At 36.5% G+C, this 26,394-nt stretch overlaps 1 protein-coding gene across 1 annotated transcript; it reads right to left on the minus strand.

Annotated features, from left to right (window-relative positions):
* Nucleotides 1-1,742: 1,742 nt before the first annotated feature.
* LOC127445929 (hematopoietic progenitor cell antigen CD34-like) lies at nucleotides 1,743-26,038 on the minus strand. Its single transcript, XM_051706438.1, has 8 exons — nucleotides 25,827-26,038; nucleotides 12,999-13,091; nucleotides 12,300-12,451; nucleotides 10,500-10,580; nucleotides 6,472-6,592; nucleotides 6,167-6,219; nucleotides 5,552-5,701; nucleotides 1,743-3,664 (listed from the first exon to the last, which is right to left on the minus strand). Exons 1-8 carry the CDS (start codon nucleotides 25,942-25,944, stop codon nucleotides 3,488-3,490), a joined length of 945 nt encoding a protein of 314 aa, XP_051562398.1. The 5' UTR covers nucleotides 25,945-26,038; the 3' UTR covers nucleotides 1,743-3,487.
* Between the last annotated feature and the right edge of the window lie 356 nt (nucleotides 26,039-26,394).

Raw genomic sequence — 26,394 nt, forward strand, 5'->3', positions numbered from 1 at the left:
TTTGAGAACAAAGAGTTCAGTTTACCCACATTTTAAAATAAAAAAATAACTAATTCTCTCCACAAATGTCATGTCAAAAATATTCAATCCCCAAAGTCAATCATTTGTGGAGCATCCTTTATCCTTAATAACAGCAAATAAATGTTTCAGGTAAGTGTTCTCAGGCTTCTGACACCTCTCTATTAGAATTTTTACACATTTTTCATGAGCAAAAGCTTCCAGCTCATTGACATTCTTTGGTTTCTATGCTGCCACTGCTTCCTTGAGATCCCAACAAATGGGCCATTTAAGGACATTCCACGACCTATCCCTGAACCAGATTTTGGACAACTTGGATGTATCCTTGGTGTTATTGTCTTGCTGGAAAGTCCAGTGATCACCGAGCTTCAATTTACACACTGAAGGTATCACATTTTTCATGCCAAAATGGCCTGATACCTGAAAGAATCCATGGTGTCAGTCACATAGTCAGGATAGCCGTTTCCTGCAGCCGCAAAACACCCCCCATAACAGGACTGACCCACCTCCATGCTTGACTGTGGGGATAGTGTCGTTCTTGTCATCACCTTGTCATCTTACTCCAGATGTACTGCTGACCCATGGGTCTAAAACTCATTTTCAGTTTAGTGTCATACGTCTATGAAACCTTCTTCCAGGACTCCACAGTTCTTTCCTATTTCTTCTTGAATATTCAAGTCAACATTTCCCTTGGTGAAGTTTTGCTTTCTTCCACACCCCAAGAAGATTGCTGTTGTACCATATTAAAAAAACTTATGAATGGTGCTGCCAGCTTTGTCTATTGGAAAGTGAAGTGCCTTGGAAATGTACTTTTAGCCATGACCTTTCTTGTGTAATGAAATAATCTCCTCTATTAGCTTTTGAGACAGCTTATTTTTAATTGCTTTTTTTGCATAGAAATAAAGTTTTCCTTACAATGCTAAACTTAAATTAAAAACTTAAATAAGTGCCATTGCAGATTGATTACTTAATTTTGTTTTAAAACAATTACTTGTGTAGCCTTACATATTTAAGAAACAGCTACATGCAATAGGGGTTAAATAATTATGACATGGCTGTATTTAAAAAAAAATCCTGCTATTTACAAATATTAGGTTGAATGTGTCACTCGACTGATATAGATGTAAAGTTAAAAAATTATGGGTCGTCAGAAAAGCTTACCTTTGTAAATCCTTACTGTCTTGGGGGGGTTGAATTTATATTGCCACTGTATAGTAGAACAGTACAGAATGTTACACTAAGGGGCTCTACAGAGGTTTTGACACAGTTCACTTAATCCCAGGCTCCACCACCATGTGAATCCACTTAAATTCCATGCAATACATGTAGCGAATTTGATTTGACCCAAGGGACTTTACTACTGGCCTTCTAGTGTTTTCTTTACAGTCAGACTAAATTTACTTGTTCAGTGACAAAGCCATACAAAGCGATTTATAAAATGTGTGAGTCCTAAGTCACAAAGTAAATTGATAAAAAATGTTACGTTTTAAGGTGGCAAGTTAAGCTATTTTTTTGATGCAATGGTGAATTGGCAAGATATTGTATGTTTATATTTGATATAATACACTATAGTGCAGTGATGTTATCTATCACCATCTAATCAAAACAAAAGTAAACAAAATAAAATGTATTCACCTCAAAGACCTTTCATAATTTCAAGAATCATCAGAATGTCAAGATAATTACAGTAAACAAACAGATACAGATACCACAACAAATGATTCATATTTTGTTTAAAATGTATGAAAATTGTGTTTTATTCTATAGAAGTTTAGATATTTGGCCTCTCTATCAGATGAAACAATGAAATACAAAACAAAATAATCACTCACTTATGGACATAAACATCCACATACAGTGCACAAAAAAAAAAAAAAAAGAAAGTCCTACATAAGTTCCATCTTCATGTTTTCCCAATAAGTAACTGAATGTTTAGATTATGCACCAGACAAAAAAAGGTATGGTATAAAACAAAATATACTTTGTATAAAAATATAGGCAATTACAAAAATTGAAGGTGGAATACATTTGTTTTAGGGGTATCTTGTACAACAGCCCTTATTGGTTTATCAACCATCACACGCTGTTTCAGGTGGTGATTCACCAGCCATTCTCATTACTATTTCAAGGCACACACATGCTTAATTTGTGCACACTACAGGGTGACATCTGACACTTTAGGAATTTAGCAGCTTGCGTTATCAGTTAAATGGATAGTTCACCCAAAAATGAAAATTCTCTCATCATTTACTCACCCTTGCATTGTATGGACCTACAGAGCTGAAATATTCTTCTAAAAATCTTCGATTGTGTCCAGCAGAAGAAATAAATGTATACACATCTGGGATGCCATGAGGGTGAGTAAATGATAAGTAAATACACCAAACATACTTTTTTACTTATTTCTCCAATTCCTGTAGCTCAACTGATAAAGCATGGAGCTAGAAACAGCAAGGCCTGGGTTTGCTTGACACATACTGATAAACTGTACCTTAAATGTACAAGCTGCTTTGCATAAAATTGCTTGCCAACATTACTGAAATGAATCTAGGTAGAAAAAACTAACATAGAACAATAAAAATGTAAAAGACACTATTAGAGAATCCCCCAAGGTTGTTAGCAAAATATAGGGCTTTCCCAAATTAAGTCCCTCAGAATCGTACTCATGCTAGCTGGTAAGAGTCTCCTTAATGTATTTAAAGAGTTGTTGAAATGGTAATTCTGTTCTAAAGTACCTAACAAATGAAAAAGGAAAATATTACAAACACACTTGATCATACTATGTGGAGCAGCAGTTTTAGATGTAAGAATCCCTAACTAGTGGGTTGCATAAATTCAAGAGACATTTAGAAACCAAAATTCTGCTTATGCCAGGTTTTATTGCTTAATGTTTGGCTTATGCAGTTCCTTTTAATATGAATAAATCACAAAATTTGATTTTATGTTTGTATGTTTAACAATAATAATGTACTCTATTAAGTAGTGTACTCTTGATGGCCAGTGTAAAATCTGGGTTCTGTAGCAAAACCAGTTGAAAACCACTGGGTTAGACTACTATTTTCCAAATAACATAACATTCCCTTTTGTATTAAAGGCCTCAAAACATTTTTGGCACTGTTGTTGTAAAAACATCTAAGTGTAAAGTGTTAAATATTTGATTTGTAGATATTCCTGGATGTAATGTAATGTAATGGATGTGGATTCTGTAAGCTAACCTGATAGCTCGGCTAGCAAGTAATATTTCAGAGCGTTTTACCTTCGTTTACCTCTTTACCTGTAACGCAACAATCAGTCTTTTCACATTACCAATGGACTCTTCATCATTCTTGTCATCTTCATTGTTCAGTTTCTTACCATCATTTTAATGACTCATAATCTCAGTCATGCCCAATTAAAATCTAGGGTTTCCTGAATTTGTTATAACCCTTGATGCGTGTTGATGATTGGATTGATGGTAACGCCAGGCCTTTTACATCTGAGTATCAGCCACCTGTGTCTGGTTTGCAGAGTGTCCATTTGTAGGCGGAGATTCAGGGGACTGTCCATTGATGCCGGGCTTGTCCACAGGCTCCTGTTGAGGGAGGGGGGCCACAGACAGCAGTGTGTTGCCTTGGTTTTCTTGATCCACTTGGAAGGACTCCTCAGCCTTCAAGGAGAAAGAGAGACATTAGTAATCTGAATATACAAACAAAAGGCCTGATTCTTACAGGCATCCTTGAGTTGTAAAACAGACTTTCCTTACAAAAAAGTATTGGTGGTGCCATGGTACATTGATGGTATCAGATGGTAGTAATATGGTACTGTGATATATACCACAGTAATAAATGTCTACCAAATTTGTGTACTTCAAAGAATATCATGGTATTACCACTATGTTGGCGATCCAACAAATTTGAGTAGAATTCAGCTTGATGCATATGTGCATACTTAAAACGAGATAGATTTTCTTGAATGTCTAATAATAAATTAAGATTTTCCTTTCCTCAATTGTTAAATGATTCTCTTGTTTTAAGCATAAACCTTACTTAATTTGGTTAGATTTATGCCTACAACAAGGAAAAACAACAGGCTTTGAAGAATAAACTTAATTCAATATATATTCTCTGGAAACAAGCCTTAATATCTTCTCAAGTTAGTGTATCTAAGGATGGATTAAGGATGTTGGATTAAAAAATGTTTAGATATCTTTTCTGGAAAATAATATAAAAAATACAGATGGAAAAATTCATTTTTGCAGTGTAAATGTACGCCTAACCGTAATTTTCAACACGGTCTCTTGACAAGTTGTAACAATAATATATTAAGTACCATGTACATCAGATTTGTAAGCAAAAGTTACTGTATTAATTAAAATGTTTAAATTAAATTGACTCATTATGAACAAAGGAATATTCCGGGTTTAATACAAGTTAAGCTCAGTCGACAGCATTTGTGACATAATGTTGATTATCACAAAAATGTTGATTGCCCCTCCTTTTCTTTACAAAAAAAGCAAAAATCTGGGTTCCAGTGAGGCACTTACAATGGAAGTGAATGGGGCCATCTGTAAATGTTAAAATACTATTACAAAAATATAGCCACAAGATATATGTGTTAACATGATTTTAGGGTGATAAATCGCTTACTAATCTTTTCTGTGTAAAGATATAGCCAATTTTACAACTTCATTGCCATGACGAAGTGATGTCAACAAACCCTAAAATGACATCATCATATCCCTAAAAATTATGATTTAAACAACATTACAGCTCAAATAACACATGAGTTTTAGCAGAATTAATGTAAGTGCTTTTATAAAATTATAAGCTTCGCATTTCTGCCTTTAAACCCTCCAAAAATTGGCCACATGCACTTTTTGTGGTATTCAACATTATGCCACAAATGCTGTCGATTGAGCTTAACTTGTATTGAACCAGAAATATTAGAGTTTACCTAATTTTATACCATTAAAATTTACTTAAAAAAAAAATAAACTGTGCAAAAACGTGCGAAACAAAAAATTAAGTAAATCTTTCAAGTCATTTTCTTAAGTGTCCAAGGATGGCGAAATTGTACGGAATCATACATGTTGGCTCTTTCTACAACTTTTACTCCCATAGAAAACAATAAACGAACCACCGAACCATGTTATCACGATTTCTCTAGAGTTTAACCCTAAACCAAAAGCTAAATCTAGCCATTAAAATCTAATCCATTTCCCAAACCCTAAATCCAACCATGATTTTAATAGGAAAATAACTTTCATGTACCAAAACATCGGGATTGCCAAATTTGTTCACAGACATTTCCTTTCTTAAAATAAAGTGTTGGATAGCTAAAATGTGATGCCTGTATTTTGTCATTTTGTATTTGATTGTTGATTTATTGGTCTCGATGGGAATAAAAGTCGTACCTTTTCGTACAAGCCAGGTCGTACAATATCTTAAGATTTTGCCACATCGTACTATAATTAAAAGTTGTCATGGGACTATTTCGGTAATTCGATGAATTTGGTATATAAGGCATTTTTAAATGATTCGACTTTTACACTCACCAGTCGTAACCCTTTGGAATATCCTCGATGAGTCTTCAAGAGGTATCCAGTGATTAGTAAAGCGGCAAGAAGTAGACCAGTTGTCAGCAGAGAGATCAGGACAATTTTAGAGTGCTGGTCCATGCGAGACACTGCCTCCTCTACTTCAACCTTAACACAAACAGTTGCAACACATTTTAACTTTTTTACCTGGGAGTTGTTGTTTAGTTATAACAGCATTGTGTTACAATCTTACAAAATATAGAGTGGAATTATATGGCTGAGTTGTTCGCTTGTGTGTTTATCCCAAGTGTCAGCACAGCTATTTATTTCATAATGAGTTACAGGCTTACCTCACCCTAACTTAAACCACATTGTACAATTTGCAGTGTTAGTTGACACCCCTGTTGGGGTGTTCCATATAATTCATATGGACTGGAATTTGGGAGTGAAGCTTTATCCCAACCACTGCAATATGTACAGTTCTGATAACAGATGTATGCCCTAGGTGCACCCCTTCCATATTTCCAGATTGAAGTATAATTTCAATTTGTATATTTGCTTATACTAGATATAAAGTATGTTTGTGCTTTTCCACCCTGTATGCAAATTTCCAGAGTTGTCCATGTTGCTGACCTTGTCTGTGATATTGTCATTGTTGAACTTCCCCGCCATTCCTTCAGGATCAGCTACATGCAACGAAAAATTCTAGTTTTTAGTTCAGTTGTTAACAACACTGGATAATGTTTAACATACCAATTTCAGCACAATATAGTTAATTATCAAAATATTAGTTGATATTGAAAACCAAGTACAACTTTATGACACTGGTAACAATACATTTTGGCATTTTTATTTATTTATTTATTTTACTCTTTTTGTATTATATTATGTAATCTAGATAATAAACAAACAAATAATAACAGAAACACAATGCAAACCTTCAATGCTGTCTCCATAAACAATGATCTCATCCGTGTTGTCTTTCTGGTAGATTTCAAGTTTGCAGTCCTCACCACAGATATGCTCTAAAACACTTTGAATTCTTGCTTTAGTCTCTTCCTATTGGATGAAATGGTGTGTTTGTATTAAACATGTTTGCAATATAACTGTATGCAGGGCACTTGAAAAATATGTATACTGAATACTTGTACACTTTAAGGAATATTCCGGGTTCAGTACAAGCTCAATCAACAATCTAATTATCACAAAATTATATGCAAAAACAATTTTTTTCAATAAGGCACTCATAATGGAAGTGAATAGGGCCAGTCCACAAACATTAAGATAACATGCTGTTTTAAAAGTATAGCCACATGACTTAAACATTACACGCTATCATTATAATAGTGTGATAAAAGATTTACCTGCATTACAGCATTTACGTTTACGGGATTATGTCTTCATGACAACAACATTTTAATATTGGATACAACTGTACGGATAAGGTCAGTAAATGATTTTGATCATACTAAAATCATGTTACAAGTATAATGTTTGTGTCTCGTGGCTATACTTTTGAAACAGTGTGTGTTCTAACATTTATAGACTGGCCTGATTCAGTTCTATTGTTAGTGCTTATTGTAACCATTTTTTTTTTAGTTTTTTTTTTTTTTTAAATAAACTAATTAAATTTTATTTTATTATTATTATTATTATTGTTATTTTTTGTGGTAATACGCATTTTGCCAGTAATCATGTCAACTGAGCTTAACATTCCTTTTAATAAATTACAGCAAATAAACTTATTAGTCACATAGGTAAGACAGTGCACTGTAAACAAAAATCTTGTTGTTTCAACTTTAAAAAGTAAGTTTTCGTGCTGTCTTAAAATTTTAAGTTGTGTCAACTTAATAGGGAAAGTTGTTTAAACAAAACATTAAGTTGACTTAAATACAACTTGAGCTTAATATCTTTTTATGTAAACTTGACTTTCTTAGTTCAATCAACTCTAATTCAATACAAATTGAATATAAATGTTCAGTAACCAGTTGATCAGAGACTAATGTCTGATCCCTCTATGATTCTCAGTCTTAAAGCTGAAGTATGTAACTTTTTCAGTGTTAAAATACTTTCTTCTATCCCAGCTTAATATGCAGAAACAACTATAAGTAAGCCATTCATAGATTAATTTTCTCACAAACTGTAAACACTGTGTATTTGTGGCACTATACAAATTCCTGTGCTTGTTTTGAGTAACCTGTTTAGACCCGCCCCAACACCATTACTCAACCAATGGTGTGAGTTGCGGGCGGGACTATCTGACTGTTTAAACAACAGCAGACGAAGAATGTATTAGGAAAGCTGTTTTGAAAACATTTATTTTTGGAATTCCATTCGGCTAATGTCGCAGAAATTACCTACTTCAGCTTTATGCTTTTTAAGTTGATGGCCCTCAACACTTTACATGGAAATCACAATGATTGTGACAATCATCAAATGCATTGAGTACAAAGATGAGCTTTGAATCATTGTTACTTGACAAATAACTAAAAGTGACAACAAACACTACAACCAACAGCATAAATCAAAGCAGCAAAAAACTGTAAATTAAAACCAGCCCGTCTGGCACCAACAATCATCCATGCGATTATCTAATCAGCCATTCGTGTGGCAGCAGTGCAGTGCATAAAATCAGGCAGATATGGGTCAAGCGCTTCAGTTATGTTCACATCAACCATCAGAATGTGGAAAAATATGATCTCAGTGATTTGGACCATGGCATGATTGTTGGGCTGGTTTGAGTATTTCTGTAACTGCTGATCTCCTGGGATTTTCACGCACAACAGTCTGTAGAATTTATTCCGAATGGTGCCAAAAACAAAAAAAACATCCAGTGAGCAACATTTCAGTCAAGTGTTTCACACACACACACGGTAGTGTGTATATATATATATTCTGTGTGTCTATATACTGTGTATATATATACAGTTTATATACTGTATACAGCAAAGTGATATCTTTAGCCCTTCAGCCCTAATTCTCTTTCTTTCTCTCATCCACTCTTTATTTCTTTCTGTCTGATTCTTTCTCTCAGGAATGTGGTGTAATATGAAGCCTGTATGTTCAGGAGTTCGCTAATAGCAACAGCCTCCCTTCACCTTGAATCACTCTTCCCCAAGAGAACATTGAAAAATAAAAGAATGACTACTAGAATCTCATAGGAATATTCAATTTAATCATGCAATTTACAATTAACAACAAACTAATCAATACCACAAAACCAAAGGCTGAACAAACAATTTGATGAGTTAATTTTTGGAAGGTATGATTTCATTTGAATGCATAGGATTACTTCCAAAAATGAAACCTAATTAGGGTATATAAAAGTCAAGTGGTATCAATTACTCAAAAGAAATCATCGTAACTTTTTTCTAAAACAAGTAAAACAATTTGTGTTCTCTTTGTGTGAGAGGTCCGAGCACATTCAGAGTTTTATCATAAGGCTTCAGACATCACATGCTCAGTATTTGAATTGTTTGGCATTTTGTTCTTCTTTTCTTTTTTTTGGGGGGGGGGGTTTCTCCCCTTTACTCCCTAATTTGGCATGCCCAATTCCCAATGCACTCTAAGTCCTCGTGGTGGCGTAGTTACTCGCCTCAATCTGGGTGGTGGAGGACGAATCTCAGTTGCCTCCGCATCTGAGACAGTCAGTCCGTGCATCTTATCATGTGGCTTGTTTAGCGCATTACTGCGGAGACCTAGCGTGTGTGGAGGCTACACGCAATTCTCTGCGGCATCCACGCACAACTCACGACGCACCCCACCAAGAGCGAGAACCACATTATAGCGACCACGAGGAGGTTAACCCAACATGACCCTACCCACCCTAGCAACCGGGTCAATCTGTTGCTTAGGAAGCCTGACTGGAGTCACTCAGCACACCCTGGATTCGAACTTGCGACTCCAGGTGTGGTAGTCAGTGTCTTTACTTGCTGAGATACCCAGGCCCCCTTGACATTGTGTTTTTAATCGAGCCAGGACACCAGAACGCCAACAGCAGTGCTACAAGTTCTGTGCTTTAGTCGAATACGCAATATAATTTCAATGCAAATCTTTTTCTATTCTGTTATACTCTCAGTATATAATTCATTCTATTGAGGTTGTTTACTGGCTCTGAAACCTAGCTCAGAGGCCTGACTGTGTATTTTGGCAGAGTTCCTGGCATGATTTCCAAAACGCCGCTGCCCAGAGCGTGTTATGGAATGCCATTGATGTGCACGCCACAAGACTTTTATGACACGTCCACCCAATCAGACTTTAGCACGTAGAATAACACACTTACTAGGGTCTCTGCAGGCTGACTTGTTAAAAGACTTCAACATCTTCTATAATGCCTGACAGTCATTGTCCAGAACACCACGAAGAGCACACATCTCTCAGTTTGTTTATTGGTTTGTGTTTGTGGACAATATCTGAATTGGTTCAATAAGGAATCCGGGGAACCACTGTTCTGACCAAACAGCCATTGTTGCCAAGTAGATTAAACACTTGAAATGCAAGTAAAATAAATATTCTTGTTTTTCACAAAATTAATGATTTTTTATTAATATGCAACAGAATAATGATTTCATAGGATTAGTAGTAAACACGCATATTTAGCTACATATATTCTTGTTAAAACATTTTAAAGCAAGAAAAATGCCACGTGAAGACTTATGCGAATTTAAATGAAATTTGTGTAATAATTCACTGAAACAGAAAGTTGGAAAGAACCGGACTTCTCCACTCTATTGGCATTTTTGCTGATGTTTTAAATGCAGAGTTGCTAAAATATGTCTATGAGGAAGCTACATAAGGAATGGGCGTGCATTGAGCCTACCGGCACAGTCTTTAGGAAAATTAGTTGACAAATAAAAATTGCATTAAAATAATCGTAATATTCAAGAAGTTGGTTAATTTTGTTTTGCCAAAAAAATAAATAAATGAGGTTCTCATTATCACAGTATAAAGCCAGGCCAGTACTTACACATGTGGAGGAGGCCTTTAATTTCAGCAGGACATCATATTTGAAGCGCACTGGTATTTTATCCACACACACCACATTTCCCTACAGAGCAAAATAAACAAAATTATAAAGTAGGCATAAAAGTCATCTTAACCTAATAGTATACATATTCATTGTATAAAAATAGGTAAATATTTTTCAAAAATCCCTTTTTTCTTTTAGTGTAGATTATATTAGTGGTTCTGAACGGCTGGGTCACAGTGTCTGATAGGGTTGCAGAATGCGGCAGGGAAAAAAATGGTAAATAAAAAAAAATGCAAATATATAACCGTGCATAGGTAGCATACCAAAAATAAATAGGTTTCCCATATATTTTGTTGTTAGCATCTAAGGCAGTGCTTCCAATCAAATGCTATGGCATTTTGGTACAAATTAATCTGCCACTTGTTGGAAGATAACAAAATTAGGTAGATGCCAACATGGACAGGTTGCATGACTTGCACTTACCCTCAAAAACAATCAACTATGCAAGAAAAATAGTGCTGTCAGTCAAATTCCCATTGAAAGTGCTGAAATTTGACTCTATATATACTTCTTATTCTGAAGAAAAAAAGCATTTATTTCCTTCTTAGGAAAGAAAAGAAAACAATATTTAACAATTAGGTTTTTTTTTTAGCATTTTACAAACAAACAACCTTCCACAGTATAAAGACAGAAGATTAACTAAAATAGCATCAATTCAAGCAATATTAAACGTTTCCAAAGTCTAAGTGGGAGGTTGACTAATTGAAAGAACTATTCACCCAAGTAGGTTGCATTTTCATTGCAATGCACATTAAATCTATTAAACTTTCATCCTCCACAGACTGTGGCTATCCGCTTTCTGCCGCATTAATGAATCGCATCAGGGCGTCAACAGCATTGTCAAGCGCCACTTTGAACTCCACATGAAAAGTGCTTGCAAACAACTTATCTTTCTGCATTTGCATGATAGGTAAGACTTGACGTGCTTCTGTGGTAATTAAATTGCACTTTACAGAGGCTGCAAAATACTTGATTTCTGTCACAAGTCCCACCTGGGATTGTTTTGTACAACAAATAGCATTAAGAGCTCATTTCCCCATCATTTGATCACTGACAAGGCTGTTGTATTTGTGTTTGGTGTGTGCGTCAGTGTAATGATTCCGGGCGGACACATCGTAAAGGTTCCAGCCTTTTCCGACCAGTGTATATGCTGGTTTATGCTTAATTAATGGTAAAAGCGTTAATCGCGATAAAGGAAAATGTACGCGTTATATTTTTTAATGAATCGCATGCGTTAACGCGTTAACTTCGACAGCTCAAAAGAAAAAGAAAAAAAATAGAAAGAAATGAAATCCAGACTACATTAAATACAGATTCACGCAGCATGAATGTGTTGACCACAATATGTTTTATGGTGAAATATTGGCTGCCGAGAGCATGGCACCATTAAAATTCAATTGACCCTTTAGAACCCAAACAACTAGACTACAAAGACTGTTTAGAGTAGACACTTCTGCCGTTATTTATGCATTTACAAAATTGCTGGTTTTCCAATTTTATAATTTGAATAATTTAATATATTGTTAGAACTATGCAGATCCTAGTAATATTAATAAATTGTGAAAAAGTTTGATTTTTATGCCTTTTTTTTTTTTTTTTTGAAGAAGAATAAAAAATGTTGGTACTGTGTTGGGTTACCACTTGATGTCTAATGTAAAATCTGGTTCCTAAAGCTAAACCGGCAAGGACCGCTGCATTGTGTTGACATAATATTGATGAAGGCTTTAATGTGCACACCTTAGAGTGAATCTGATCTGGGGTCTGTGTGTTCTGCTGGTTGGTGGGATCTTTCATGGGTTGAGATGGCTGGGTGGTCTCACTGTCCCCTGGTGTCTCTGAGGTTCCTAAATTGGGTGAGATGGTGGGGTATACCTGGATTTGAGGATCTCCTGTTAGAGAAATTAATTTGTGGTTACCGAATTGTCTTTCTCATACAGTTTAGAGGTGATATAATAGGTGATTGTAATAATTTGTATTTATGTTCACCAGTTGGCAGAATCTTATGATATGTACCCTAACCCAAAACCCAACACTAACCTCAACTGAAACACAATTTACAGCAACATCATTGCTCTGGTTAACAAGTTTTATTATTTGTTTGCTGACTAAAGTAATAAACTTTAGTCTGACAGAAAAGAAAGTGAAAAAAGAAATGTGAAAATCCATATCACTATGCAACAGTGTACCGGTAATACGTATGAACAAATAGCACATTTATACACAGTAAAATCATATTTTAACATACGCATTTGATAAACTATCAGATGGCCTGCTAATGAAAGCATTATTATTTATACATTATCCTACATTTACAGTGTGTGGGAACTCACATTGCCTCTTTCGAGTTCATTTAAAGCTCATTTTTGGATACCCTAAAATAAAGTTATGTACTGATATCTTTTTGTATTATTAGCATTTTTGTTTGTTTTGTTTTACCTTTGTCTCGCCCCTTTGTTGTTGGATGGGGGAGAACACCATCCCCACGGTTGGTTTGGCCTGCATTTTCGTCCTCCTTTTCACAAATCACACCTTAAACAGAAGGTAAACACAGTCAGAGTGGCCCATTAAGACCAAAGGCATCCAAACTTTCATATCCAACACCTACTATTTGCTCTGGAAAAAATGTTTTTTTTTTGTTTTTTTTTTTGCATGTTTGTTAGGTGCTATTGGTTACAAATCAAAAATGGAAATGGAAAATGCACATAGCAGTCACGCTTGGGTCTCAGGAGGAGTTGGGAAAATGTCAAGAGTACATGTTTGCAAATTCTAGGCAAAGGGTGACTACTTAGAAGATGCTAAATATAACACAGTTTTGATTTATTTTGGATTTTGTTTAGTCACAACATAATTCCCATAGTTCCATTTATGTTATTACATAGTTTTGTTGACTTTACTATTATTCTAAAATGTGAAGAAAAGAAATTATATTAAAGAATGAGTGTTTCAAAACTTTTGACCGGTAGTATATATATATATATATATATATATATATATATATATATATATATATTTAATAAATTAACATTACCAGAATGTTCTAACAACATGAAGCAGGCTTACCTTTAACAGAAAATCAAGAATTATCTATTCTTGCCCATTTTTTTGTGTTGGACTAAGGAAATTCCTTCGCTGTCTGATGGTGCAATTCAGCAAAATCCTATTCCTGTCATTTCAGTTCCAATTCAACATCCTGTGGTGTGTGGCCAATTCAATTCAAATCCCAACTCATGAATTCAAAGGGAACCAATTTTTAAATGCGTCATTTCCCAACCCTGCTCGGAATGAAGAGGTGTTTTTCCCTCAGTATTCTGTGGAACTCGGGCTTCAGGTCTATAAATTGCGTAAGGTTTTTTCAGAGAAAGAGGAATTAATAATTTTGACATCATTTCTAGTTTTGGTACCGAGTGGCCCTGTCAAGAGCCGTGCTGGGACGATGCAGTGAGTTGAAAGTGCTGTGAGCAGTGACTTGATGTAATTAATAGACTGATGGAGCAAGGATACCTCCACACAGACTGAGCAAATTAACCTTAACCTGACCCCTCCCCCATGTCACAGTAGGGCCTGACCTCTGACACTGGTTCAACACACTAGCCTCTTGACACCACAGAGAGAGCCATGAAGAAGTTAAAAAGAAAAGAATAGTGAAAGAAAAGGAGGCAGGGAGATGGAGAAAAAAGAGGCACTTATATATCTTTCTGGAGCCATTTGCACATATATATGATATATGTCTATTTCTGCTAGAGATGTTTTCAATAAAAGAGTGATTTTATTTGAAAAAGAGAGATCATTTTTGTTTTTGGTCATGTGTCTGTGCTCAGTGTGCTCACTTGCAACCTAAAGAGAGACAATACTAAGAACACTGTCAGAATGATTTAGAGCACTCTAAGACTTTCATTCAATTCATTATAATGACAGTTTCTATTTTAATGATAATTTAGCATTATTTGCATAATTCAATTTGTGCATGCAGTTCAGGCCTACTATTCTTCATACTATTCATAAGTTTACCCTGGTTTAATTGATTCTTGAATTAATCTTTTGATTTACATAAATAAAATTTGGGCATTTTTGCACAGTTCTGTTAAACGAAGCATTTAGGATTTGAAAACATCAGTGGCTGAGGCAAAAACATAAGGGGCTAAGGGTATGCGATTAGGTTAATAATAATGAAGTAATTTATATATATATATATATATATATATATAAAATAGTAGCCTAAACACATTTAGAAACTTTAACTACAACTGACATAGTTGCAATAAAAATGTCTAATAAATGTCTTATAGAGTCTAATAGATTCTACTCCATAGATTATTTAATTTGAAACTATAACATTTTTGTCAAAATACACAATTATGGTTACATTTTAGTAATTGTTGTCTCTTTTTACCATCTGTGCTGATAAGAATGTCAGAACTGTCTAGCTGTTTGAGAAGTTTGACAACCTCCATACTGCTTTAAATTAGAAAATTTCTTTGACTACTGTGTACTAACATTAAAATGCATACAATACAATGTACTTATTTTGTAACTACATGTTCTGCAAAACTCTCACACTATTCACATTTGCTGCTACTGAGGTTGAGGGAAGGGTATTGTTAGGGTTTAGATTAAGGCTAGGGTTTAGGGCAAGTGTTGGGGTAGGTTTAGGTTTAGGATTAGTGGTAAGGTTAACAGTGTAACTACAGATATAAATGCAGGTACCTGAAATGTAAGTACAATGCAAAGACATGTATGTAAATAATAAGTAAATTTGATCAAATGCTTAGTTAAAGACACCTACTATAAATTGTGGTTGGAAAATTCTTAATAGAATTCAGATGGGATGCATATGTTTTGTGGTCTGTGCTGCGATATCGAGGGAAGCCCAGTTGACTTGCGCAAGTAATCCGCTCTGCGCTATCCTGTCTCTGAAGCGTGCATATCAAGGGAAACCGCGTTGACACGCACGCTTCAGGAATACAGTAGGACAGAGCAGAGCGGATCATTTGCGCAAGTGATTACGATGGCGTGCTTCACACTCATGCAAAAACCAGGCTTCAGTTGTGTTGCGAGAATGAGCATTTCAGATGGGAAGCATATAAAGTGAGGATGTCATAAAATCTCGGAATATCGATTATTGATCAGAAAGTTATTTTATCGATATATTTTTGAAGCAACGATATTTTAAAATTAACCGACATTTAAATTAGAAGCCCAACTTGCATGCTTTCCAATTCACTCAGTTGGCCTCTGTTTAACAATCTGGCGAAATAGCATTGGGAGACCATAAGAGGCATGTACTGTATATCACACACACACACACACACACACACACAAAGGACGAGCTGAAGCAGCGCAGGAGATGGCAGTACAAAGTTATGAAGGTTTTTGTACTTCTTCAAGAATGAACAAAGTGAAGTTGATGAGCTTGCAAGGGTAGTGAAACTGGTGTAACCGCCCAAACTAACGATTAGAAATTATGACATTTAGTATGCAATTTCTCTGTATGAAGCATTGAATAGTTCTTTCATTCAAGCTGTCAAACCACAAAACAACATACTTGTAACTGAAAATACATTGTGTAGGCTCTATGAAAGATAAATGTTCACAACAGATCATCCAGTGATGGCTAGAGTTAATAATCTTTGTCTTTAATAATGATTTGGGTTGAATTTAATGGAAAATTATGCAAGTTGCGCTCCATGGCACTTCAGAATGTTGACGCTGAGTGTTGGCGGTGTGTGCGTACCTTTGTAGAAAATAAATAATTGTTTCTAATTTTAGAACTCGCCATGTTGTCCGCTAGATGTCTCCGGTGTGCGACCCCCTTTAATTTACCCTGCCGCTAACGGTTTACCAACTGGTGTGTGCATTGTTTTGATAAATATGTCCGAAGAGACAAGACTATTGTGCAACGAGCAGCCCAATTTATATCTGAAAAATAAATAAATCCAGATATACTGTATATCGATAATCAGCGGAAAAATCTTCTGCGTGAAAAAAGCATTGGTCCCAAGCCTAATATAAAGCATGAATAAAGTGCCTAAAGCGAGATGATAAATTTGCTTCAATGCAGTAAAAACCCCTACAATAACCAATATATAAATAATAACTCCCTCTTTAGTTCCACTCAACACCACGGTGGTTAGGGTTTACATTTGTAAAGTTGCTGCGATTGTATGGACATATGGCAATAAGAAAGTCTCCCTTATCCTTACGATCCATTTGTGTTCATTTATTTATATTTTGCAAGAAAAATCTCTTTAATGGCACAATGAGATTAAATGGAGATCAAATGAAGACTTTTGAAGGTTCCTGCTTCTCAGGAGAAACAGGCTCTAGCAGTCTCATGTGTCTCCATTAGACTTTCAGAAGAGAGATCAGCAATGTCTCAAACTGTGCTCAGATTTGCCAAGATACCGAAGTCGCAGTCAGAGATTTCAATATGAACTCTCATCAAATTCTTCCAAAACCAAATTATCTCTTAGCTATGCTGTCCACATAAATATTAGAGCTTATTATCTATTTATTTGTAATGTAGAAGTATCGGAGAAGAATTGATACTTTAATGAAACATACTGTAAGTGAAGACTCTGTTAAGTCTCTACGAAAGTGCAAACTTTGAGCAATACAGTTTTCCTCTGGGTTCTGCCAACCTTTTACTATAAGACTCTTTACATATATAATATACAGTACAGTATAAAGTAAAGATTAAATGTACTTTTAAAGCTTTTGATTTCATCACCCTGAGCTGAAATCCCAATGTGGGTTCATTTAATTCTAACACTGCAGAGGCGCTGAAGATAAATTATAGAGTATATTCAAGGTTTTTTTTTTTTATCCTCCTTTACTTCGAAATCTGCCCTCCTGTTTTGCTGAGCCCCTTTTGCTTAACATGACCTCACCCTAGCGGTTTTTCACTCATTCACTTGCTCCCCCTCTTACCAGCCTGATACCAGTTTGTTTATTTCCTTGCTCATTAATTGGTTAAAACAGAAACAAATATGTGTGGTATCAGCCCTATGTGAGTGTGTTTATGTGTTTCTGTATGTCTGGTATTTCAGAGGCGTATTGTTTTGGTTGTTTTAAATTAATTTAGAGGCTCTCGCAAACAAAGCAACTGTGCAAACATCTGACCAACAAAGATCTTGTCCTAGATTGTAATGAGAGATGTTTATGCCATTAATGTTATTGGTATTGTATACTTTGTGGAACCCAAAGACCATTATGCTGATCTGAATAATCTGCTAAAATGTAACATCAAGGACTACAAAATGGAAAAGAGCTCTTTGATGAATCTAAGATGCCACAGATACCATTTAAGAACCTTTGTTCTTAAAAGTTTAGTGGAGAAAATTTTAGACATTGAAATTAGACAAACCAAATTTCTCACATACTTGGCCATCACAGCTGTTGACTTGTGCTATAGAAAAAGCATACCAGGAGGTGAGAGCAACTTGATACACTTTGACTATACCGTCAACCTGTTACCATCAAGTGACTTTTGAATCCCTGCCCAGAGTTTTGGAAAGTTTTAGTCTCTAAATGGAAATGGAATGTTTTACAACCCGTAAACTTCAGGACAGCGAAAAGCACCCGTACGCCCGGTATCCTCCAACATTCTGAACTCATCCCCTTTGGTCTACTGTTTCATGTGGTGTGTTCATGAAATTCTTTAGTGTGTAAATGAATTTTGCTTTTGAGGAAATCCAAACCTTAATTGGTCACAAAATTAAAAAGGCAGCTAAAATGTATCATTCCTAGGATACTCTTTATTATTCATTGTACATCAGTTGCTGTATATACAGTATGGTATCTGCACACAGAAAAGTATTGGGTGCTTAAGCCAAACTTTTTTGTGACATTTTTCGACTACTTTAAACAAACTGGTCATAAAGTAATTTTAATGGATATACAGTATGAAGTCAGTTCTCCTCAGGTTCACACAGGTACACCCCTGCATGTTCTCCAAACACTTTTCACTGCAGTTTTCATTCATCCAAGTGTTTGGGGTTTGGATGTGTCAGTTGGTTCTGTTGTCATGCAAGTACACTCACTGAGCACTTTATTAGGAAGACTATGGTTGTAACAAAATGCCCGATGTGGTCTTCTGCTGTTGCTGCCCATCCGCCTTAAGGTTCAACGTGTTGTACATTTTGAGATGCTATACTGCTCACTACAGCTGGCTGTCTGGTGTGGTCACAACAATTTTGAGCTGAACACACTCAAAACAGTGGAGATGGTAGTGGACTTCAAGAGAAATCCTGCCCCCCACCACCATCCTGAACAGTACTGTGGCAGCAGTGGTGTAATTCAGGTTCCTGGGCTCTACCATTTCTCAGGACCTGAAACGGGACACCCACATAGACTCCATTGTGAAGAAGGCTCAGCAGAGGTTGTACTTCCTTCACCAGCTGAGGAAGTTCAACCTGCCACAGGAGCTGCTGACACAGTTCTACTCGACCGTCACTGAGTCTGTCCTGTGTACATCTATAACTGTCTGGTGTGGTTCTGCCACCAAATCAGACAGAAGGAAACTACAACGGACAGTCAGGACTGCTGAGAGAATTATTGGTGCCCCCCTTCCCACCCTCTAAGACCTGTATGTCTCCAGAGTGAGGACACATGCAAGTAGAATCACTCTGGACCCCACACACCCTGCCACTCCATTTTTAGCAGTTGACAAGAGTGAACTGTTTCCCTCTGGTCAGCGCTATAGAGCACTGAGCGCCAGGACATCTAGGCACAAGAACAGCTTTTACCCTCAGGCCATTTTCCTCATGATTTTATGCATTGCACTGCTGCCACACGATTGGCTGTTTAGAAAATCTCATGAATAAGTAGGTTACAGTTGTTCCTAATAAAGTGCTCAGTGAGTGTATAAGTTACGTAAAACCAATCAAAAACCACCGTCTGCATTAACAAGAATGAGACTTCTGAAGCTACAGTGAGGGTTCTCTTTGAAAGATCCACATACTGTAGTTTAGCAGTTGACGAGTAAATTTTTGTGAGCAACAGTGGTTTGTATGGTGGGGTGAAACAAAGGAACCCATTACTAAAACATGAGTTTGCACATCTTACTGCAATGTGGGAAAATATTTTGTGGTCAGATGAGAGGACAGAGCTTTTTCTTCAAAAATAAAAGCGTTATGTATGGTGGAAATCTACCACCACCTACATCTCAGAAAACACAATATAGAGAGTGGAATGAGAAATGGTAGCCTGTGTGGTGATGTCGCTTTTTATTACTGGACTTTTTTTTAAATAGAGGGAGGAGTGGATGGTGTGTAGCACAGGGAAGTTCTGCAAGAGAACCTGGAAATGACCTAAAGCCAATGGTAAATTAAGATTGGAGTGACTCAGGAGCTAAAAGGCAAATGTCCTACAATGGCAGAATCAAAGCCCTGATCTCAACCCAATGAGAATCTTTGGCACCAGTTTCCAAAACAGTATCCCACTAACCTGAACCACTTGGAGCAAAATCTGCCAGGAAGAACTGATGAAAATCCAACAATTTGCAATCTTACACTTACGCAATTACTCTCAAAGATTTTATTTGTTGTCATTGCTTTGAAAGGTGGCTCAACAAAATATGAATTTTTGGGGAAAGAATACCTCCATAGGATGTTTCATAGAAAAAAAATATGTTTGTTAAAGGTAAAGTGTGTAAGTTCTGCAGGTTTCCCCAAACACTTCCCCTGTCTGCAACTGGGCATCAAACCGAATCAACATGCTAATATCTAACAGCAGGTTGTCTCTGCATATTCATGGAAAATTCCAGGTTCAAATATAAGTTAAGCTCAATCGTCAGCATTTGTGGCATAATGTTGATTGCCACAAAAATTTGGACTTTTTCCTTGTTTATTTACAAAATAATTGCAGATACAGTAAGGCACTTACAGTGGAAGTGAAGAGGGGGCAGTCTTCAAGCATTAAAATACACACGGTTTTTAAAAGTATGGCCACAAGACGTAAGCATTATTCATGTTAACATGATTTTAGTGTAATAAAATCAACTTTTCCTGTGTAAAGTTATATCCAATATTACAACTTTGTTGTCATAACAATTTTATATTGGTAAACCCTGTAATCTGGTAAATGCCGTAATGTTGGTAATGTTGCCCTGATTTTATCACATTAAAATGATGTTAACATGTGTAATGTTTATATCTTATGGTCATACTTTTGAAACAGTGTGTATTTTAACATTTATAGACTGGCCCCATTCACTTCCATTGTAAATGCCTTACTGCAACCGTGAGTTTAGCATTTTTCTTATTCAATAAATGACAAAGGGATGTGTCAAAGTCATTTTTTTGTGTTAATTAACATTATGCCACAAATGCTATCGACTGAGTTTAACTCGAATGGAACCCGTCACGGTCCTTTAAGTGGTGATATAAGAAAGTATTTTAACAAAGTATTTTTAAATTACATTTGCTTTATAAAATGCAACAAGATGATGTGTGATAAAATGCTAATAATATCACAAAAAGCCAAATTTCATTGTACTGTAGGAAGTGTAATTCAATAAAATAAGAAAACTGTTTATGGGAGTGTTTAGTTTTCCAATTAATTCAATATTTCTCTCTCACTCTGTCTTATTCTTCACATAATGTCATATTGTTCTGGATCTCCTACCATCAGTGTTGATGCAGAAAATGAGAGCATACACAAACTAAATGTTTTTTTTAAATCTTTTTAGCAGCATGCTTTTTTTTTTTTCAGGACGAGAGCTGACGTCAATAATTGTCCACACACACAGTACATACACATAGACTTATTCACGCATCCTGCCTGCCGTACAATCCAGCCCCTTACAACCATAAGGAACATTTGAATCCCCTCCCCATACCCCTTCCAAACAGATGTTATATCTATTCTCCCCCTTCCCCCAATTCTTCAACCCATCTTCATTCCCTCCACTTTTCCCTTCACAGCACTCACAGGAAGTTATGTTCTTCTTTTGATTACTGTCTCTGAATTTCCCTAAACCCTCCAGGAATTCTAAGTTCATGGAATATTTCAACATTCCAGCCCCAGGAATGCTTAAATAACAGGATCAGATGGATTCCTATGAAGTAAAAAAAAAAAAAACTCCTTTTGTGTTCCTCAGTCACCATTCACTTTAAATGATGAATGGTGACACCCTCAGTCACCAGTTTCATTGTATGGAAAAAAATGCAATGAAAGTGAATGGTGACTGAGGCTGTGAGTACCTAACATTCTGCCTGACATCTCCTTTTGTATTCCATGGATGACAGAAAGTTAAAGGGGTTTGCAGCAACATGAGGGTGAGTAAATGAAGGCAGAATGTTTTTTTTTTTTTTTTTTTGGGTCAACTACCCCTTTAAGACTATCCCGCTACATGACAAAATTCCAAATCGCAGATTCTCCTGGAGCTGAGAGCACGCTCACTACATCATGCCCGCTTCACTGTTGGTAACACTGACAGTGCGTCAGCTGCTATGAGCGATCAGCTTTACTACAGCAGATGTATGAGCATATGCCTCCAAACCCCGGTTCAAATACAACTGTCACTTATGCCTACCAAATGCAAAGAGAATGGCCTGAAATCTCTGCCATAAATTAACTTTTCAGTAGTGCTTCCTAAGGCAAGAATTACTACAACTGTTTCTCATACTTAAGGTTTGTTTTGAACCCCTTACTGAGTATTTGGCAGGTATGTCATCCAGCATCATTTGTGCTATGGACTTTAATGATACCTCAATTTGAGTGGTTTGTTGAGGAGAGGTGTGCTCTTACTTTTCTAAGCAATCAGACTTACAGTTTCTCATAAAATGGGTGAAAAAAAATTCCATAGATTTACATTGAAGGAGGGACCCAAGCCATATCTTCTGAATGTTCCGGGTTCGAAACAAGTTAAGCTCAATCCACAGCATTTGTGGCATAATGTTGATTACCACAAACAACATTTTTGACTCATCCCTTGTTTATTTATCAAAAAGAAGCTAAAATTGTTGTCAAAGTTACAATGGAAGTGAATGGGGCCAGTCCATAAACACTAAAATACACACTGTTTCAAAAGTATCACAAGACGTACATATGGTATAAACAGTATAAACAGTATACGTGTTAGCATGATTTTCGTGTGATAAAGTCACTCACTAGTCTTATCTGCGTGAAGATATTTCCAATATTAATACTTTGTTATAATGACAACTTAATGCTAGTAAACCTGTAATCTGTTGAATGCCATAACGCCATAAATCCCTGATATCATGATGACACTACAATCATGTTAACACATATAATGTTTACATCTTTCGGCTATACTTTTGAAACAGTTTGTATTTTAACGTTTATGGTCAGGCTTGATTAGAGATGAGCTCTTTTGACTTGGGCTAGTTAGGAAGCACCTAGCATCCACCCATAACATTTTAGCAACCACTTAGAACATTCTAGCAATGGCCTAGCAACCACCTAGAACACTCTAGCAGCCACCAAGCAACAGATAACAATGCCATTGCAACCACTCAGAACATTGAACATCCCTGCAGAAAAAATCTGGCAACCACCCACGACACTCTAGCATTATGGTGGCGACTTTTGCACGGGCAGGTGCCACTCACATTTTCTTCAGGAAATGTCTAAACACTGTCTAAACAATCCCATTCACTATTTCAGTATCTATAACTTCCATTCTCTCCCTTAGATGTTGAGAAACTGGCATGGTATAGAACTTTCTTTAAAATTTTGGTTCTGGAGTGCAAGGATGCCTGGTTGTCTACTGATTTACTGAGCATCCCCTTAGGAATGGTGGAATTTCAGACTAAAACAGTCAAAGAATGTAACTTTGCACGCTGCTTACTCTCTTTCTCCAACAGCATGCCCCCTGACCTCTGACCCCTCAGCCCCTCTCTTCCTCTCTCCGTAAACGAGTGTGGGGCCATATTGTCACCACCCATACAGGGAGGGCAACAACCATATGGAGCAGCGACAGGCTCTTATGTTTCTAATCAGACACTCCCTGAGCAGCCCAAACCCTTCACGCCCTGCCAAAGCATCATTATCAGTAGAGCTCATACCCCCTTCAAGCTACAGTAACTGAGTTATGGGACCTAAGCCAATGAGAAATAAATCTGTGCTTGGTTGTCTTGGGCAAAGGAATGCATTGCCAAAAACCTAACTTGTAAAATAGAAGCTTAAGTATGGCTAGAAAAATACAATGATGGAAACAAATACAAACAAGATGTTTACATTGTATGAAGAAGTGAGTGGTACAAAACTCGCTGCCATGATGCTAGGGTGTTGTGCTATGCAGTTGCTTTGAATGGTTTTAGTGCATTGCTACACTAAGTGGTTGCTAGGGTGTTCTTGGTTAGGTGGTTGCATATTGGCCCAAGTCAAAAGAGCCCACCTCCAAGTCTCTATGATATTCTGGTTCCTAGATATGGCTTACAATGTAAGTATTTTTTTTTTTAGCTTTTATCGTCCACAAGGAGAAAATCGTAAGTCTGATCACCTGCGAAAAGCTGCATGATTTGAGGTATCATACGTGTGTAGTACAAACGATGCAGAATGAGTTACACACGAAAGTTTAATACTTAGGGTTAAGGCCATGGCATACTTCATATGAAAGTGAAGAACGATTGAGTGTGATGTCATTTAGAACAAAATCTGTCCAAAACCAAGGAGTGTTTGAGTTCGTTTCGGTGGTTCGTAAAAGCTTGCCAAGGCAAACTTTCATAAATACTTTGTTTTGGCTGCTACTACTGCCATTGGTTCAGTTTTTTTTTTTTTTTTTTTTTGGCTTAATCAGATTAATACAAAAGTAATAAAATATACTCAAATACTCTAAATGCCTATTCATTCTTTTGTTTGGTAAGCTGCTTCACTCATGTGCCGTATGCAGCAAAAGCCGTTCACACATCTGCCCATAGTAAGGTATGCCTCTCTTATAATCGTTCTTTTGTCTGTGTTCTGAACATTATACACCCATCTTTGCAGTAGTATGAGTGTCATCATAAAATGCAATAACAGAGTGTAAACGGCGAATATTAGGGTAGCGTATAGCTTGGTAGCGCATTAGCGCCATGAATGCAGAATGTAAACTTGACAAATTACACATTATCTACAGCATAAATATTATTTAAATCATCACCAATTGGTTCAAACAGCTTCTTTTACTGAGCTCATGAGGCATGAAGTCATAGATAACACATTTGAATGTCACATAAGTTAAGGTTTTACATGTAGTCTTGTGCGTTCCTCATTTTTAAATGCTCCTCTAAACGCCTCCCACAGCGCCATGACTGGTGTCTAAATGTTCGCAAAAAGTATACTGTTGCTCCGCTATTTCGAACTTCTTTTTGGCCCTGAGCGAAGAACGAAGAATAACTTCTCTGTGAGTATGCCGGGGCCTTAAGGGGTTAGGGAACCCGTATCGTACCTTGGTCCCAAGTGTATGTCAGTGTGATACATCACAATGGTGTAACAATGATTTAATAAATGTTATCAGCTCTGATTAATTCATGTTCAAGGGCTTTTTCTGTATTGCTAAACATTTCTGCATGGACTATTTCATATAGATTAATCTTTTTTTGTCAAAAACGATTGGTTTGTATCTGCCATATATGAGCTAAACGGACATATAAAATCCTTGCAGTATAACTTGTTTGGCACAATGGCACAAAAAGACAATATATTGCCAACACTCCCTCACATTTCTGAATACCACACCTCCTGTTTACAGTTTCTGCGAAGTGTCCATTTATAATATAATTTTTCCTTTTCTCCTTTTTTAAAACTGAATAGGTCTATAATATATGCATTACATCATATGGTATAAAGACTTTTGTTGCCCAGGGTCCCTCTGTCACTCCTAGACACCTGGATGGCTTCATAGCCTGCCAAAATGACCAAAACTCCAAATGGAATAACAACAGATGGAGCCTCTATTTCATATACAGATGCACACAATGCCACCTGGTAATATATGCCCAGATACAGTTTGTGAGAAAGTGATTAAAACTGATTCCAAGCCTTTAAATTCTAGAAAACTCAACTTTTAAAACTAATTGTTATGATGAAAAAGGGTGTGGCATTTGTGTAGATACAGAACTAACATAACTTTTGTCTGATAGATGCAATGCAAAGAAAATGCCAACTTTATAGTTTAAAGAAAGCTAGGAGGAGAACAAAACACTTTTGAAAGCAATCTTAAAGCTCCTAACCCTCCTCCCATCTAAAACGGCATAACATCTTCCAATATCCATACATCTGCAATCAAATTAAAGTAAAAAGTAAAATCTTACTCACCTTGAAAACTAACTGCCAAAAGACAGAATATGAATGCAGCATTTAATGTTTTGTGACATTTTCTCATTCTTTTTGTCGCCATCCTGAGCGTGTGTTTGTCTGTACGGTCTGGCAGCATGTGGTGTGACTGTATGTGTGTGTGTGTGTGTGTGTGTGTGTGTGTGTGAGAGAGAGAGAGAGAGAGAGAGAGAGGTTTAGGTTTCCTTTCACAGTGAGTGTCACACTGAGGGATAAAGCGATGCCTGTCCTCTTACAGATTCATGAGTACCCCTTCCCCCCTCTCTCTCTCTCTCTCTCTTTCTCTCTCGCTCTCTCTCTGCTCCTCTCTTTTCTATTCTATTCTCTACTCCCATGAGCTGGGTTGTAATTAAGGAGTATGATGTTTTTATTTTGAGTGGCTTAAATTGCACGTTTTCATCTTTTAAAGGAAGTAAATATGTTAAAAACTATGCAAATTTATCCACACTGTTGATGGCATTCTGAGATGACTTCACGTATTCAAAAACATGTTATCTCATTCATTAAACTATCATCCTAAGACAAAGGAAAAAACACTGTATTTGAGTGT

The sequence above is a fragment of the Myxocyprinus asiaticus genome, chromosome 9, assembly GCF_019703515.2.
Source record: "Myxocyprinus asiaticus isolate MX2 ecotype Aquarium Trade chromosome 9, UBuf_Myxa_2, whole genome shotgun sequence".
NCBI classification, from domain to species: domain Eukaryota; kingdom Metazoa; phylum Chordata; class Actinopteri; order Cypriniformes; family Catostomidae; genus Myxocyprinus; species Myxocyprinus asiaticus.